This window comes from Prinia subflava, chromosome 4 (genome assembly GCF_021018805.1).
Source record: "Prinia subflava isolate CZ2003 ecotype Zambia chromosome 4, Cam_Psub_1.2, whole genome shotgun sequence".
Taxonomy (NCBI): domain Eukaryota; kingdom Metazoa; phylum Chordata; class Aves; order Passeriformes; family Cisticolidae; genus Prinia; species Prinia subflava.
Genome location: NC_086250.1, coordinates 28,530,889 through 28,549,696, shown reverse-complemented (window position 1 = coordinate 28,549,696; position 18,808 = coordinate 28,530,889). Strand labels below are relative to the sequence as shown.

General features: G+C 40.8%; 1 protein-coding gene and 1 long non-coding RNA gene across 3 annotated transcripts in view; one reads left to right on the top strand and one right to left on the bottom strand.

Annotated features, from left to right (window-relative positions):
• LOC134550049 (uncharacterized) overlaps positions 1 to 18,808 on the bottom strand; it is a 59,969-nt gene that overhangs the window by 11,779 nt on the left and 29,382 nt on the right. The gene's annotated exons all lie outside the window — the stretch shown is intronic.
• VEZT (vezatin, adherens junctions transmembrane protein) overlaps positions 1 to 18,808 on the top strand; it is a 70,028-nt gene that overhangs the window by 38,663 nt on the left and 12,557 nt on the right. The window contains exons 7-12 of one of the 2 annotated variants that reach the window (XM_063396301.1): positions 6,373 to 6,520; positions 9,332 to 9,663; positions 10,316 to 10,509; positions 14,619 to 14,719; positions 15,847 to 16,054; positions 16,862 to 17,000. In XM_063396301.1, coding sequence (XP_063252371.1) covers positions 6,373 to 6,520; positions 9,332 to 9,663; positions 10,316 to 10,509; positions 14,619 to 14,719; positions 15,847 to 16,054; positions 16,862 to 16,962 — 1,084 coding nt within the window. In that variant the 3' untranslated portion in view covers positions 16,963 to 17,000. Of the gene's footprint in view, positions 1 to 6,372; positions 6,521 to 9,331; positions 9,664 to 10,315; positions 10,510 to 14,618; positions 14,720 to 15,846; positions 16,055 to 16,861; positions 17,001 to 18,808 lie in introns of those variants that run through there. The other variant, XM_063396300.1, reaches the window with a different exon arrangement.

Here is an 18,808-nt window from a genome sequence, read left to right as displayed (position 1 = left end):
CCCGACTGATGTCTCTGAACCCATCTGTAATACAGTTTCCTCAGCTGGAGGTTTGATATTAGGAGGAGCCTCCACGAGCAAACAGGGTATTATGGTGGTGCCAGGAGTCATCAATGCTAATTACACTGGACAGTTAAAAGTAATGGTTTATGCCCTGCAGCCTCCTGTGACAATCCCAAAGGGGAGCAAGATTGCTCAGATCATCCCCTTTGAGAACATCCTGCCACGTCGTCAGTCCCAAAAGCAGCCTGCGGAAGCCGAAGGCAGAGCTGAGAGCTTTGGCTCTATGGGACACAGTGTTTTCCTTACAGTGGATTTACACGAGCGGCCACGGATTGCAGTGAAACTGCAACGAGGCGATGAAATTATCGGCATCGAACCACTTCCAGACACCGGCGCAGACATATCTTTAATTAACAAATTACATTGGCCTTCTCATTGGCCTTTGACATCCCCCTATACCCGCGTTGTGGGTGTAGGAGGCCTGACTGTTCCCTCAATAAGTGCAGATCCTATTCGGATCATCTTTGAAGATGGACAAGTGGTTGTGGCTCATCTATATGTTGTGCCAATGCATCAAGAGATTCTAGGACTCCTAGGTAGAGATGTGCTTTCCCAAATAGGGATGGTTTTGACCACTGACCGGCATTTTCCCTAGTGGCCACTGCAGAGCAGCCACCCATTTTAAAAATCACCTGGTTGACGGATGCCCCTGTGTGGGTTGAGCAGTGGCCAATGACAGAGAAGAGGCTGCGAATTACCAAGCAATTGGTGCAGGAACAATTAGAAGCAGGTCACATTCGACCCTCAGTGAGTCCATGGAACACACCGATTTTTGTCATCCCTAAAAAATCAGGGAAATGGAGACTGCTACATGACCTTCGTAAGGTTAATGAGCAGATGCAAGCGATGGGTGCTTTGCAACCAGGCTTGCCAGCACCGACCATGATTCCGCAAGGGTGGGACATTGTCATCATCGATTTGAAGGACTGTTTTTTCACGATCCCACTCCACCCTCAAGATACTCAGCGCTTTGCCTTCACTGTGCCATCTATTAACAGAGCAGCGCCAGCACAACGGTATGAATGGGTGACTCTTCCTCAGGGAAGTCGTACCTCGCCTACCATGTGCCAGATGTTCGTCAATTGGGCTTTGCAGCCGATTCGTCAGCGTTTTTCCAATGCAATGATTTATCACTACGTCGATGACATCCTTGTTGCTACTAAGGAGCCTCTGCCCACAGAGGACTTGGACTGGTTGATCACACAATTAAAACATCGTGGTCTGACTGTGGCCCCGGAAAAGATACAGCGATCAGCCCCGTGGAAGTACTTAGGGTGGCTGATCACGAGTGCACAAGTCCGGCCACAGAAAATTACTTTACATACCAACATTTCAACGTTATATGATGCTCAGAGACTTTTTGGAGACCTGCAATGGGTTCGTCCCATTGTAGGAATCACCAATGAGGACTTGCAACCGTTTCTATCATGGCTACACGGTAATGATGCCAGTAGCCTTCGACAATGTACCCCTGAACAGCAACGAGCCTTAGTTAAGGTGTCAGAGAAGCTGCAACGGGGTTGGAGCATTCGCCGCATAGAACACCTGCCACTGTCACTGTTCCTCTCCAACGCAGATGCCTGTCCGTTTGCCATCATTTTTCAATGGCAAAAGAAAAAGGGGGAACACCAGTCTGGGTTAAAATCGACGGCTGGGGTGATTGAATGGGTGTTCTTGCCGGTGCAGCCGAAGAGTCGTGTTATGACAAGAACAGAAGCCCTTGCCATGCTCATCAGAAAAGGGAGAGATAGGATCTTAGAGATCGATGGGGAAGAACCGGCAGATATCAGTGTTCCGATCAGAAATGAAGATCTGGACTGGAGACTGAGACATTCTGTGGAGCTGCAAGAAGCATTGTTGGGTTTTACAGGTGTGGTTCACAACCGACAGCCAAAAGGTCCGATGTGGACTCTGATTGCACGCCATCAGTGGCTGGAGAAGCCTTTGTGTTCCATGACACCTGTGGACGGCAGAACAGTTTATACGGATGCCGGCCGAAAGACACAAAGAGCTGTGTGTGTGTGGAAACAGCAAGGAGAATGGAAGCAGCATTTAATCCACAGTGAAGCCGGAGACAGCTTGCAGACCATGGAGCTGGGAGCAGTGTGTTGGGCTTTGCAAACCTGGAATAAGGAACCTCTCAATGTGGTGTCAGATTCTTTGTATGTGGTTGGAGTGGTACAAAGAATCGAAGATGCACTCATTAAGACCACTCAGAATCAGCGCCTCGGAGAACTATTTCTGCGACTGAGGAGCATACTCAGACAGCGTCAGCATGCCTTTTGCGTGATGCACATTCGTAGTCATCAGTGCAACAATGGTTTGGGAGAAGGCAATGCACGGGCAGATGCTGCAGTCAGTTGCGTTGCCCATGTCCCTCCTGAAAGCAAATTTGTCAGAGCTCGCAACAGCCACGAGAATTTCCATCAGAATGCTAGAGCTTTGCGTCGTCAATTTCAAATATCTATGAACGATGCACAGGGGATTGTGCGTGCCTGCCCTCAATGCAGTCATCACGGGCCAGGTCTTGGCCTAGGCACGAATCCTCGAGGAATGAAAGCCCTGGAACTGTGGCAAATGGATGTAACACACATCCCAGAGTTTGGAAGGTTGAAATATGTTCATGTCACTATTGACACCTATTCCAAATTCATTTGGGCCACAGCACAGACTGGGGAAAGAGCTCTGCACGTTGAGAGACATTTGACTGTTTGTTTTTCGGTGATGGGAGTGCCTGCAGAAATCAAAACTGACAATGGTCCAGCTTATGCGGGACAACGAGTTGCTAGGTTTCTGCAAAAGTGGGGAGTCAAACATACTACCGGGATTCCTCACTCTCCGACTGGCCAAGCCATTGTGGAACGGGCTCATCGGACGCTGAAAGAGTATCTCGCAAAGCAGAAGCAAGGCAATGACCTAGATGTGACCAATCGTTTATCTAAAGTGCTGTTCACTTTGAATTACTTATGCCTAGCAGAAGGGCGAGAAGAGCCTGCAGTTGTCATCCACCACCAGGCTGTGAAAGAAGGGAGACCACAAGCAATTCCAGGACTTTACGTATATCATAAGGACATGCGAACGGGTGAATGGCAGGGACCCAGTCCAGTCTTGTTTAATGGTCGCGGTTATATGTGTGTTTCTGCAGGAGAAGCAGGACCTGTCTGGGTGCCGAGTCGCTTTACCCGTGCGTGTCCACAAGAAAAGATACCAACCGGCGGAGACACTCACAGAGACAGCGACGACTTACCTGAAGCACCTCAAGAAGACGCGGAGAGTGCTGAAAATTGACTGTTTTAATACTATATCATTGCACTGTTGCTGTGTGACACTTAGAGGCACGATAAGTTATTGGTTAGGGTTTTAGGTTGATAGCCTGTGTGCTACACTGTGTGCTTGTCACAATGGGTGAAATGTTAAGCATGAGGGTGTTGGTTTTAATCAGTGTGGTAGTAAAAATAAGAGCAGGGATGTTTGACATTGACACAAGGGAGAACATGTGGGTTACTTGGGCCAAACAAACTAAACAGGATTCCTTTTGTTTATCTCTAGCGACGCCATCCAATCCTTTTAGAACCTGCTTGATTGGAGTTCCACTGACCTCCATGGCAGAGTTCAAGTCTTTAACTTCTGTCAGGATTGACCCAAAAGGTGATTTAGGGCCACAAGCTGCTGCCATAGCGCGAAACCTTCGAGCGGCTGGTCCAGAACCTCAGGAGCTTGATCTCTTAGGTTCTGTGCCAGGAAACTATTGTCTTGTCTTTGGGCGCTTTGCAGTGAATTCTAGTCTATTAATCATAGATGAGCAGCAATTGAAAGGCCACGCTACGTGGCTGTCCCCTCATTCACTTTTGTATTACAATTACTCTGAGTATTGTAATAGTTGGGTCAGATCTGTCACGCAATTGACAACAGCTGCTAAGAGATTGCCACCAGGAATCTTTTTAGTTTGCGGAGATAGAGCATGGTCCACAGTACCTCAAAACAGTGTCGGAGGACCGTGTTATTTTGGCAAACTAACTCTGTTCGCACCTAGCATTCACCAGGTTCTAGGCTTGCCAAGGAAGGCTCAACGAGTCAAGCGCAGTATGTCTCAGCTAGGTCCCAACTGCAAAGATCACGTTACCCTATGGCAGCCTCCAGCCGTGATCTCAGCATCCATTTTTGCCCCAGGAGTTGCTTCAGCACAAGCCCTCACACAACTGAAACATTTAGCCTGCTGGACAGGGAAACAGATTAACATAACGACGAAGTTGTTGAGTGAGCTTGCTGAAGATGTTAGTGGCATTCGCCATTCAGTGCTCCAGAACCGAGCCGCGATTGACTTCCTTCTTTTGGCTCAGGGGCATGGATGCGAAGAGTTTGAAGGCATGTGCTGCATGAATTTATCAGACCACTCACGGTCGATACATCAACAGTTAGCGCAGTTGAGGGACAACATGAAACATCTTGTAGTTGAGAACACTCCGTTTGACACTTGGCTGAAGTCTTGGAATCTCACTGGGTGGATTGTGGATTTAATTCATTTTGGTATAATGATCTTTATTGCTGTCATAGTAGTTTTGACAATAGTGCCTTGCTTGATACAATGCATGCGCAAATTAGCTGACCGTGCCTTAACGTCAGTTTGGATAGCCCAAAAAGAAAAAGGGGGAACTGTGGCCGAGTTTCTCAGGTATCGTGGGCATGATATGCTCACAGATACCATTTGAGCTATTCCAGACTAGGCCAAACTAGGCCTCAGGCCTGGGCCTAGTAGGCCGCGGAACGTTCCGAGTACGTAGTGGCAGATAACCTTATCTCCTGCTACGTATGTGTTAAGGTATGGCCACTCGCAGCATGGAGGTAATGGCACTAGATCTCCGTAGCCACCTTAATCCTAGATTGCTTACATACTCCTGTATGCTCACTGCCTATCACAATGCACCTGCTACTGTAAACTATCTGCTCTGTACTTAACCGGCCATCTCGCGAAATAAAGCGGAGTTCGTGCTGGAAACCATACTGGTTTGGTCTCACGTTACTCTAGTCCCCAGTCTTTCCAGGGTTCAACAACACTTTACTGTTTCCTAGAACACAGAATATTACTTTTTCATGCAATATTCTTCTACTTAGCTGCTAAATGTCTCTTGAGCAAATCACTTTTGCAAGTTCAATCCTTTGAGAATTTAACACATGAAAAATTTGGGTGTGAAAGCGTATGGAACTTGTAGCTCCCCCAGAAAACACATTCGTTGGACAATAGATAAGTGCTTCTAATTGGCTTATGCAAGAGATAAGAGCATTCAGTTCCTAGATCAAGCTATAAATGAAAACCATATTTTAAATGAAAACCATATTTTCATTAATGCTTTGCAAATATATGTATGTATTTCTGTGGAACAAATGTGATTTTGTACTTACGGCCGTAAGTTTAAGGACTTGTTTTAAAATGAATTTTACTATTTTGTGACTGGGTAACTATCAGAAAACATGCAAAACATGCAAAAATCTTGAAGTATTCCTCCCCAGCCTGAGGTTAGCCTAAAATCAGTGCTGTTTTAAAATAAATTCTGCCTAGGGTATGAATTATTTTATTTGTCTTCTGGTATCAGTTATATTTGGCTTGCTTCCTACTTTTTAAGCATTTTTGAGGACTAGAAACGTAATTCTCCTACTGAGATTTTAAATGTGCTGAATGGTGTTGATAGATATCAGTTTGCCACTCATCCTGCCAAAATCATAATGTCTTTAGAGTGATGTAATCCATAAAGTTAATGGTGTGACAGTCAGGGAGCTCCTGTTCTTCACAGAGCTCTCTGAAGTATCAAAGACCTTTTACTGTAAAGATCTCTGAGCATTCCATTCACAGACTGACTTCTCAGTGAATTCACATCCTAAGATTAGTCTATAACACAGGCTATCTTTAAAACTTAAAATTGCAAAATTGTTCTCATTCCTCTGTTAATTTCTGGTTTAAGATTGACATGAACTATCTCTTGGAAATTCAACATTTACAAGTAAGCTGCTTCACTTATTCAAAAGGGATGCAGGGGTTTTTCATCAATCTACTTAGTTTCTTTTTATGTGTTTGTATTTTGACATAGGTGTTTTGTCAGTGTCTTATCTCTCATCCTTGTAAGAGCCTTTAAAACTTGTCCTTCAAACAATCATTGCAAAACTTTCAATTAAACATGATTCAGGTGGATTTGGGATGAAAGTATGTGCTTTCATAAAAAATGCCTGGAATAAGAAACTTATTAAGTATTTCTTTCCTTTTCTATGTGTGTAATGCAAAAGTGGCTTTGTTTACCACCTTAACTCCAGCTAAACTTACCCTCTGAACTCAGAGAGTGACAACGTGACCAGCTACATCTGTGTGGTCCCCTTTAAGGAGCTGGGTCTGGGACTGAGTGAAGAGCAGGTCTCCGAAGAGGAGGCACACAATCTGACTGATGGCTTCAGCTTGCCTGCACTCAAGGTAAGCTCTCCTAGAAGGGCTTAATGCATCTGTGCACGCTCCTGGTGAAAATCTTTCTGTTGGCATGAGGTCCTATGGCTTGGTCCTAGCCTGTAGCAAGACACTGAATTGAGGGGAAGGTGCAATCAGTCAGGCTCTTACCATGGGTTTCTACATTTATCAGCATTCACGTGATTTCTTTGTGCATGTAGAGGAAGAGAAGTTACTCAATACATCATTAGGATTTTTTTCTGCAAATCATGGAGTTCAAGTCAGTGTTCTATAATCAGCTTGACCAATCCCCTTAAACATGATTCTTTGCTCTCTGATTTCACCTGATCCCAGCTGAATAAAATAATGTCTAGATTTATAATCAATTCTTTTTTTATCTAATCTCTTGATGTGAATAAAAAGAGAGACATCAGGAATCACAAATTAGTTGTAAATGCCAAAGGAGTAGCTGCATTTAGTCTCACTGAGGAGTAGAAATCATAAGCTTGGACCCCTGCTGCCATGGCCCAGTATGGTTCTTTGATCTTTGAAAAACTTTTAACTGAACAGAGTGACAACGATATAATGGCCTTTTCATCTATTTTATTTTGAGATGTTAGGTATTTTTATATGCATGAGTTGGTTGGAAGGAAGATCCAATTTGAATGCAAGCCTTCTATACTCTAATGATCCTCTGCCAGGGCAGTTCCCCTCTAGCATTGTCTTTTTAATGGAAAATTCCATTATTATATGACTTCTGTGTTTCTATGGGGTTGGCTTTTGTTGCACTTTTTTCTCTTAATTTATAGAAATTGACTTCTTTTGTTGTGACAGTAAATACTACCAGTCATAGTGATTATTAAGCTTTGAGGCTCTGCCTAATTAGTTGTAAGCTAAGAGCTACAATAAATAGAAGCTTTGGGGATCTTTTTCTGGCATTTCATTAGAGGAAGTTCTAATTGCAACCATGTAAGCCTGCTAATTTACCCACTTCTTTTTAAGCACAAGAAGCCAGTTAGAGGTACCAGAGCTTGCAAGCTAAGCCTTTGTTTACCTGCAATTTGCAGTAATTTAACTGATTTCTGTTTTAGTTAAACTGGTTTGGATGCTTTCTGGATACAGTTAAGCTCACAACAACTAGTAAATCTCAATTTATGTTAACTCATAACAGCCAGCAATGTAGGCTGGGTGTGGTGTAGCTGAACCAAGCTAAATTAACATGCATCAGTCCTAAGCAGGTTCCTGTGTAGGTATAACATACTTTGATAACCTTGGGACATATTTGTGTGGTGAGCCTTGGATGTATGTGCTAACCTCTTCAGGTTTTTTTTCCGCTTTGAGAGAATTTTTCTTTACATTAAAATGCAGGCTATGCTAAGCCATATGATAAATGTAGCATGTGTCTTTTGGTTACTTTGTCCTTGAAGTAAAACAATTTAAAGAGTGAAAAATTTTCACTTAAGAAAAACATACCAGTTTAAGCTGAGGAGACCAGTTGAATATTTTCTGTGTCAGCAAAGATGATCAGTAGTTATTGGCAGAGCAAACTGCTTGCAACCATAAATATATCTGGAATTTCCTTTTTTCTTCTCGTTGTGCCTTTTTTCAGGTAGGTTTTTGATTATTATTATTAGTTCCTGAAGTCCACTATTTCTGTGTGCTGATTTTTTGCTTGTGATTTATGTCTGGTGGAAGGGATTGGTCTTCTTTTGTGCTTATTACAGCATGAGCTTTTGATTTTTTATCTAAGGCACCACACATTCATAGACACCTGAGTGATAGCTGCCTATTTGTTTGCTTTGTATTTTTGCACCCAGCCAAATCAGTCTTGCATGTGTGCCCCAAATTAATTTCATGTCATTCATGTATTCTTTTTTTTTTTCCCCTCATGAGCATCTTTTGTAAACTGAGATTTCTTTTTTCTTTTGGAATACTTTATCAGTTTGCATCCAAGTATTTTTGCCATGATGAGTAAATGTTTTGTCTTCTTTGGTCTGGAATGCTTGCAAACAAGTTTCTGTCTGCACCCCATAATCACCTACAGCTGATCCCTTTTAATAAGGGCCATTATTGCAGAGAAAAGTAGCATAACCTTTCCTTTTCACTGTAGACATAAAAGTTGCTGTACTGTCATGGCCTGCTGTGAAAACTTCTCTAAACTAAGAAAACAGTTCATTTCATTGGAAGTGGAAGTTCTCAAGAAATTGAAATTTTGGGCTGCCTTGCGCCCAGATGGACTGGTCTCTTTAGCACCATATTTAACACTGTGAATCAATCCATTTCTTAAAAGCCTTTCCTTCCTTAGTGGTATTGGTGGAATTTCTTATTTTGGCTGAAAAAAAGAGTTAGCAACTCAACTTTCTTCAGATGTAGAATATTTTTTTGTTGAAGTACAGTGCAATTAGGCTCATATTTCAAAGTTGGGTGGGGGGCAATGCAGTAGTTATTAGATTGTAGAAATGACAGCTTGGCTTTATAAAGGGAAAAATGTCTTTGCTGCCACTGGAATTTTGTCAGCCCTTTATGAGCTGTAGGGTATGTGGAGATTATAGCAAATAATGAAACTGGCCAATGGGAATATGAGGTTTTGGACTCTGACAACTTTCTGAGCATAATTGCATTTAATATCCTTCATCAAGGAATTAACAGTCACCTGAGGTTCACAAAATCTGAACCTCACGTGCTCTGGAATACCCTTCGAAAGCAGTCAGCGGATTTTTGCAGTTTTTCAAAGTTGCTGTTGCTGGCCAAGGAATGTTTTCCCATGGTGTATCTGTACATTTACTTTGGAAGCTGCCTGCCTTCCCAGGTGCACAGGGCTAACCCTGCCCTGTTTTGCAGGTCCTCTTTCAGCTCTGGGTAGGGCAGAGTTCAGAATTTTTCAGGAGGCTGGCGCTGCTGCTGTCCCCAGCCAACGCGTCCCCCAAGGCCTCGGTGTCCCCAGAGCGGCTGCCGCACCACGTCCTGTGCGATGTGACCCAGGGCCTTCCCCACACGCACGCGGCCTGCTTGGAGGAGCTCAAGAGGAGCTACGAGTTCTATCGCTACTTCGAAACTCAGCACCGGTCGGGCTTGGAATGGCCGGCCAGGAGCAGGCAGGAGCCCAGAGAGCTCAACAGTCTCCAGACAGCGGTACGCAGCTTGCAGCTTCACCTCAAGGCACTGCTCAATGAGTAAGTTTGCACAAGAATTGGCAGAGTGTGCACAAGGCTTTGGACTCGAAGTTCTTTGGGTTGTCAGCTTGTATCCCCAGCCAAAAGCAAAAACATTAGATGCGTACAGTCTTTGCAATCATGGCCGTATCTTTACACAGTATGGCTCAAAGATCCTTGGTTTACTATGGAATCTGATCTTTTTCTTGGGTATTCTTTGAGTATCTGGTGAAAACTTGAAGATAAGCAGTGCATTAAGATTTTGCTTTGCTTTTGTCACTCCCTTATAAAAAAATAAGGGAACATAATTATCTTCCATTGATTTTTTAATATATCTTAAATCATATATCAAATACTTTATAAGAACATTCAGGTCATAGTAACTACCTAGTAAATATCCTTAAAGATTTGTCACTGCCTTGTTGAAACAGTTGAGACTCTCCTACTCCTTTAATCTTACATATAAGAATTACTGTAACAAATGCAGGTAAGCAATGTATCTTGATGTAGAAAAAATATATATTTTTTTAATTTTGTGGCATCTTTGAGGAATTGACTGAGTTAGGTTCTTAAAACTTCAAGAAAATAACAGTATATTACATTAAATACTTGAAAGAATGGTGAAGTCAAATATTTATTATTATTTACTGCTGTTTGTCTCCTCATCACTTAGGGTAATAATTCTTGAGGATGAACTTGAAAAGCTTGTTAGCACTAAGGAGACACCTGAGTTGACAACAGAAGCCCATCAGGTTCTGGAACAAAAACTGAAGTTTATTCAGCCTCATATCCAGGCAAGCAACAGCTGCTGGGAAGAAGCCATTTCTCAGGTGGAAAAATTGAGTGGAAGAAACCCAAATAAAAAAGGTAAATGTGAGAGGTTGAGCAGCTAATGGGATATACTTCAGAGATGAAATGGTCAAATGGATCAGTGACAGTGTTTAGCCTGTGTATCAGAATTTTAACTGAAGAAGGTCTTACAACCATACACTTTGTAAAACTGTGTCCTCATATCAGACTTTTTCAGTGTGATGGCCTTGAAGCTTTTGCTTCAGCAAAAAATGCAAACATTTTAACTGGGTCTTTTAGACCTGTGGATTCTGATGGTGAAATTTTCATGTGTAGACTGATCATGGCTTTTTGCCTTTGACTGGTGAATTACCTGTGAAGGGGTAGGATTTTAATGAATCACCCTCAAGATCTTCATTTATTTACTGCATTAAAATTATGCTATTAATTGAAATGATAATGGCATTGTCATGAAACTTTTTTGACAATCACATTTCCTGGAACATTTTAAATCATGGAGGACATGTTGAGCATATAATACTAATTTACCACTCTCTCAAAGAGAGTGAGCTAATCTTTGGTGTTCTTAAAAGTCTTAGTGAGCAGCACATCCCAGCATTTTGTTTGGTGTCCCTCTCCTTAGGAATCTGTACTGCCCACGCTGTTCTTGTGAAGCATCACCAGCTTAAATAACTGAAGTGAACTTAGGCTCTCCTGACATGGAATTGAACCTGTAATTTCTAATCTTTCTTTTTTCCAGGAGCATTTTTACTGTCCTAGGAAGGCACAGCCCAGCATCTGAAAAATGCTGGTAATGGAGACTGCACTAGGAAAATTGGGGGGGAACTTGGATCAGCAAGTTACCTACAGAAATCCAAATCTGAAGTGCACTATGCTTGTAATAATGTATGGGTGGAATATCCAGTAGATGGATAAATACTGCTGTGTGCCTAGAGGCAGGCAGGCTGACTTTGTTCATGCTGACATCAGAACTGGGAGTACTGGGAGGCTTCTTGCAGGTTCTGGGCAGGTCCAGACATGGTATTAACAGTTAACTCCTGTACTTTGCCTGATAGTGCAGTCTTACAACTTCCTCCTCAGTGCTGTATAAAACAGCCTGTGAGGATGTTAGATGTAGCCTGATACATTTGCATGTGCTGATCCGTTGTGTTTTGTTGATGCCCTCCACAACCTCCAGTTCCACTGATCTTTTTTTCCTCTTTCCTTAAAAGTTCTTTCTAGACTACACACCATAGTATTTTTAGTTATTTTAGTTTTATTTTTACTTTGTGTATAAATTTCACAGCAGGCCTTTTTATTATAACTTGCTTCCTTTTAAAGTTCGGTACAAAAATAACCTTGTGTGTGATCTAGAACGAAGGGATTGCGTGAGAAATAAAAATAAAATAATCCATCGCTTTTGCCCACTGGCTTTCTTGGAAATATGCTGGGATTGAACTTCTACTTTGCAACAAGTTTACTGAACTACTCCACAGGAGCTCCTTTACATTATTTTGGTCATTGAAAACTATTTTTATCTGACAACATTTGACTTTTCTGATATATTTCTGAGCCATCCAGCTTTTGTGAGTTGAACTTGTCGAGCTGTACATGAAATCAAGTTCAATTCTTTTGCTGTCTTCCTACAAATTTTAACAGCTGGTCTGTCAGTCATATTATGTAAATTACTTCAATAAATTGTCTCTTTTTATTTTCAATACTTTCTGAAAACTCTTTGGGAGAAGATACCTTCCTGTTGAATTAATATTAACAGCTCAGCACAGCTTTTATGTTTATGCTTTATTATCCAAAACTAAATCGGTCTTTTGACAAGAGGTGTTTCAAGAACCCCATGGGCTCAGAGCATTGTGTCTAAGTGGATGCTGAGCACTTTTGCTGCAACAGATGTTTAGTTTAACTAACTAGTTCAGCCAGTAGAGCATCTGTATAAGGTGAGTCCCCTTCAACAAGCAGGACATGCTTTTTGCCCTGAATCATTATAGGTCAGAGCTGGTCTCTTACAGGTACATTAAGCAGCCAAAGCAAAGCCTTTCTGGGTAATAGATTGAACACTCACACCCTCCTGTCAGCCTGTTGCTGGTGATGACACCAGCATGTATCTTACATTTTAGCATATGGTTCCTTCAGGGAATGCAGTTTGGCTTCTACCTTTACATGATTTGGTGTATTTCTAGAATTAATGTTTTTACTCACTGATCCTGTCTGGTACAGAGCAGAGCCTCAGAATAAGTGGGGCTTTAGCACACTGAAGGGAATTCACCTCTATTTAAATTCCTTGGGTAATGATGGGCCTATCTGTCATTCATCTACATGTACATCTCTGCTAATTTCCTAGAACTTTCTCTTTATTCTTTCACATTTTTTCATCACTGATAAAATTTACCACTTAAAGCTTCAGCAATTTAAGCATGTAGTAATCTACTGCTAATATTACAGAACGGAGTACTCTTTATGGCTAGTTACAGCATTGTATTAATGGCCTTTGAAACAATGGCCCTCAAACTGTTTAAATTCCATCCTTTTTCCTTTTCAACTGTCTCTGTCTTTGCAAATGTACACAACTTTTTTTGATATTTATAAGAGCAAGGCCGTGGTACTCTGCTGCAATCTCACCATCCCTTAAGTGTTCAGTGTATAGATTAGAAATGGAAAATAGGGTTAGGTGGGGCTTAGCAAGGTCATTTAACCCATTTCCCCTCTCGAGAGTAAGTTAGTATTTGTGAGTAAATGCTGTTTACCCGTTCCTAAAAAAACTCTCTTTAGAGACATTTTACTGTATTTCCAGGCATCTATTCCAGCACTTAATTCCATCAGCAGTAGAATGTTATTACTGAACAGAAGTACCTCTTGCTGCGATTTAAAAGCAGTACTTCTGATCCACCCACAATAGAAATCCATTTCCTCTTGATGGCTCTTATGTTCTCAGAGATTGTTTCTTGCTGTCTTCTCTACATGACTACCTGTGCTTCAGCTCTTCCCTGATGACTCTACTTCTTTAGTCCTCTTATCATTTCCAATGTTTTCCTCTGTATTCCATCTAGGCCCACTGTGTTACTGAATGAAGGGGCCCCAGACTGGGCACTGTGTTCCATCCACAGCCCAATGAGTGCCAGAGTAGAAATGTTATTTCATGTGTGTAACAGTCAGTGCTGTTGCTTGTATGTACTAGTTTGCAGTTTGGCTTTTTGCTTGCAGTGGGGTAGAGTTGACCATGAGGCTCCACACCTCTTTGTCAGTGGTGCTCCCCAGTCAGTTGTGATGTATTTGCGCACCTGGCTATTCCAAAGCACAAAAATTTTCAGCCACTGTCACCAAACCTCTGGGTCTGAAATCCATTTCTACCTGGGTTTTGTCTCTGATTTTCCAATATTATTTTTTATTGTAGTGGTGCCCTTCAGTGTTCTTGCAGTTTATCCCCAGTCAGCAGATTTAATGAGATACAACACTTCTCTTTCACCCACTGGAAATATTAGAGAGTATTGGACTTGAGACAAATTCTCACTCAATGTATTCTGGTCTGAAAATGGTATCCATGCTGTGATGATCCAAGAGGCTGTTCTGTGCACCTAACAGCAACTTTTCCTGGCCTTTACATTTTGCTTATAAGGATGTCATGACACCATGTCAAAAGTCCTACTGAAAACAAAATGCAGGATTGTCTTTGGTTCTTTCTATACACAAGACCTGTTACTGCATTGAAAAATTAATCTTCTGTTTTCAACAAATCCACACTGGCTGTTCTTGTCTCCTTGCTACCTCACAAACATCATTCTGTAAACTTTCCCTAATTATTTCTTCCAATATTTTCCAGTTATTTGAAGCTGCTTTACCTATAATTTTTTTAAACTTCCAAATGAAGTCTCTTCTCTGGTTTTACTGATTTTCCTTGCCATCTGCAGGTTTTCAAAGTCTATAAAATATCTGAGATTTCTTAGTTGAAGTGTTTCAGCACAAGTTCCATCGGACCAAGCTTCTAACAAAACAGCCAAGTTACTTAAGTGCTCTCTAACAGTGTTTCAGTGTAACCTGACCAGTCTTCTCACCATTTTTTTCATGTGTGCAAATCGTGCTTATGAAAATACCTGGACCCTGCCTGAGTGAGTCAGGAACATCATTCAGTACTCGATTTTATTTTTTTTAAATCCCTTTTCTTCTTTCCCCTAAAGGCAAAATTGAAGTTTCCCGTGACAACCTACAGCATACTACAGTACCTTTAACACAGCCTGCCATATACATAGAAAACAAAGATCCAATCCCTGAAGAGCAGGTAAAAAAAAAAGGGATAATTTAAAACATATTTAAAATAGTAATTGGGGATTATTTGCTGTATCCATTCTTTTTTTCAGTTGCTTGTGCAGTGACCTTGTTGTCTTGCCAAGACAGACAAGTAAGTGGCCAGTGCCACTTCAAAATTGGACTTGTAGAAAAAAATTGTGTACATTCTTTCTGCTGTTCCATGGGGAGGTATTCCCCATCCTGGAAAAAAGAGCACTAGTATTCATTTCTCATATATATCATTAGAAATGAGTGACCAAAAGAGAGCAGCAACACAAGTCAGAGTAATAAAAAGTGAGAATTGCTAAAAGGCAGTATATGAAATAGTCCTACTTTTGCTGGATAAACTGACACAGCTGCAAATGTGACAAGCTCAAGCAGAAACCATCCTGCCTTCAGTTTGCTTAGTCTCTGCATTTTTGGATATCTTCACAATTTTGTGTTGTTTGAAGAACTCCTGGGTGATGGTTGGGCTGTCTTGAAGAGAGGTGGGCCTCCTTCATCTCAGAACTAAGTGGCAGATGCATTCTGAAAGTACAGTGAACACCCATGCTCTGCTCTGTCCCTCCCTTGCTTCTCCCCCATATATATTATCTCTAGCTGTTTTTCCATATCAAAAAGCTGGGACTAATTATTTTATTGAAAATCTGTTATAACATAAATGTTGCTCTGGTTTTTTATGCTTGTAATCCAATATATTTAATATTGGAAGAGAAGTTTCTATTCTCTATATCCTCTTAATAAGGATTTATGTAAGTTAAATTAGCAAGATGCCTGACTACCAAGAATTGGTTATAGTGAAAATTAAAAAAAAAAAAAAAAAAGCACATCAGCATTGTTTATCTCCGCCTGTAATTATGGAGAAATGGTCTCCTATTTTCAAGGTATATCACTTGATCCTATTTATGTATCAAAGCAAATCTCATTAATGAGTGGACTTGCTCCAGAATCATACAGATATCACCAAGAACAGTGTCGGTTCCACTGGCTCTGCTCAAACAGGGCTCCATCCTATTTCTGTGGTTGGCTTGTGTTAGCATTACTTGATCATGAATCAGGTTGTAGGATTGAGTCCACCCTGACAGTGATGATCAAGAGTTTCTTCCTTTCTTTCTTTAGGAACTGGAAGCGTATGTTGATTATTCAGATACAGATAATGAATACAAACGGGAAGATTTTTACTGCTTCTCCCAAGAAGAAAGAGAGAGGCAAGAGCGAGAGAGACAGGAATCTAAGAGGGTGTTACAAGAATTGAAATCTGTACTGGGATTCAAAGCTTCAGAAATTGAAAGACAGAAGTGGAAACAGCTACTATTCAGTGAACATGGTAAGCATTTCTTTTGAAAATTAATTCCTTCCTTAGAAAACATAGGTATCTGTTTGCCATGGATTTCTGACTATGTTAGAATTCAGACAGTGCTTAGCTGTAGTAGTGTCTTTGATAGAGCTGTGTGGTCTTAGTTGCCATTCCATCTCTTTATATTTTAGCAATCATTTTACTATATATTGAAATGAACTTAGAGAAGTGGGAATTTGGCTTTAAACAAAACACTGAGCTAAAATATTAAACACTCAAAAATATTAAGACAGCATAAAGAAAGCTGTCAGGATATAAACCATGCAGATTGAACTGACTTTCTTTCATGGCTTTCCAGTAAATATGAATTTTTATCAGGGTGCATAAAATAAATTACTTTTCAGAATTTAAAGAAACCAGCAGAAATTTTCCTGGACATACAAAAGTATATAGGTTAAAGTGAAGAGCTAGACTTCGAAATATTAGAGAAATAAAATAATAAAACTGGCTTTTGTTCCCATAAAAGAGTGAATACAGAACCTGTTCACAAAAAAACCCCCAAAAACCATCTAAGAAGGGTTCTTTCAAACTAATCTTTACTAACTCAGGTCTGCTAGGTAGCTCTATCCACTTGCACTTGAAAGCAGGAATATGAAAATTTCTCTTGCCTCAACAAGACAGTTTGTCTGTTACAACTTGATTCCTCTCAATAGCTTGAGCTATTTGATTTACTGTCTTTAAAACTGGCAGGAGTTTGTCTTTTCCTTATTTTCATTTCTTTCTCCTAAAGACAGGTTTGGAAAAGCTTTCTAAAAAGTTTCATGTTCTGTGTTACAGAAAACAACCCTCAAGTCTGGCCTGTCAAGTCAAGGATTCTGCCTCTGACAGTGTCTATCAGAAAAATTACCACGGATAGCAATTTTTCAGTAATTTACTAGGAACACAAAGTAACAGACCATACTTATTTATGAGACTTTTTGTCATCAAGCCATCAAAAATATCCGTTCTTAAAATTTTCTTCTTTATATCAATTAAGCTACAACTGTGGTAAAAGAGATCACCATTGGTACTGATTTCTCTTCTAGTTGCATTAAAAACCCCCGAGACATCAAATTGCACCAGAGTTTGTTCAGGAGTAGGATTTCTGTATTATCCCTCTTGTGTTAGATACGACACCACACAGCTCTTCACATAAATTTCTTCAAGTCTTCCTTTCCTAACTGTTGGAGGAAGAAAAGATCCTCGCTCCAGTTCAAATCTTGACAGACCTAGTGAAACTCTTGCAGAAAGAGGTTTTGTCAGGAGGACTTGCCTAGGATATTTCCTTACTTAAGGAGCTGATACTTGTCCATATCAGCATATCCTCAGGCCATGTGTGGCCGTAGCTGGAAAGAGCCAGCTGACTCCTGTAGTTTGCAGTAACTGCTCACAAGAAAGCCTTTGTGGCTCATGTTGGTTCCTCTTCCTTTCCATGTATAGATACTACATTGGTTTAGGATTAGAGATAAAAGGGTGAGGAGGGAATACAGTATGATTTTCTCCAGCTGCATAGGACTAATCATTAATTATTTCCATCCTGTACAAACCTGGAAAACATGAGGGCAGTTTATGAAAGTAATTAATCTTGTCTCCTTTCAGCTCTGATTATACGTGTCTACTCTGACAAACTGATATGTACACCAGATACATTATTTTCTACTGGTTTTTAAAGAAATCCTTCAACTTTCTTCAAAGAAACAAAAGTAGTAAATATGATATCATGGACCCTGGCATATTATGGTTTAGTTTATCCATACACAAGCCAGTTCTTAAAGAGACATCTATGTGATCTGCACTTCCCGCATTTCTGACTTGCCTTATCTCAAAGATTGAAACCCAGAAAGGCTCATATTCTTGTCCTGTTGGCCCAAGCCAATGGATGGCCATGATACCATTTTTCCATAGTCCTCTTGAATCTTGCTTTTACAGGACAATCAAATTCCAGAAATCCTGTGTTTTCCTAACTTGTGATTATTGTGGAAAAAGATCCTGAAATACTCAAAGGTTCTAATCTGTTAGGCAAAGGCACCCAGCTAGCCATTCTGACTTGTCCTAACAAGTTTGTTTAAGGAGGGGCTGGGGAGGGTTTCCATATAAGAGGTCATCTCCAAACAAGTTGATATGTCTCAAGTATACAACATGAAGTCAATTGGAGATGATAGGTTGGATTTCAGAAGGAAAAAATATCATCTTAGCAGAGCACTGGACTAAAGCAAGTTTTCCAAGGCCCAGTACCATGGCAATGCTTCTTTACAGTCTGGGTAGTAAGTAGTTTATGGAGTGTAGGTAAGCTTATGTTTTTGGTCCTTTGGCCTCCTGTTGAGCCACTACATGAAAGTGCTCTTGAAAAGGTCTGCTAAGTTTTTAGTAGCTTCATTTCCATTTGTCAAACACTGTAAAACAACTTTCTTTTGGTGCAGAATCACTTCTAGCCTTTCCCTAACTTCTCCCCTGCAAAGAAGTTCATTGTGTCAGTGGTTATGTAGTATCCAGCTGTTTCCTCTTCTCCTGCCTTGTCCATACAACAGTTCTTATATAGCTATTTATCAGATTTGGAAAGCCATGCTATCAAAACTGATGGATTTCACCCTGTTTATTAGTTCATCAACTCCACAAATTGGCCAGCTACCAGTCTCAGGTATCTGTTTATTTTTTGAGAAATTTTGCCTTTCAAAGTATTCTTTGGAGGAAGTAGGCAAGAAGTTTGCTCCCAAATGACAAGATGCCTGTGCATATTCCTGTCTG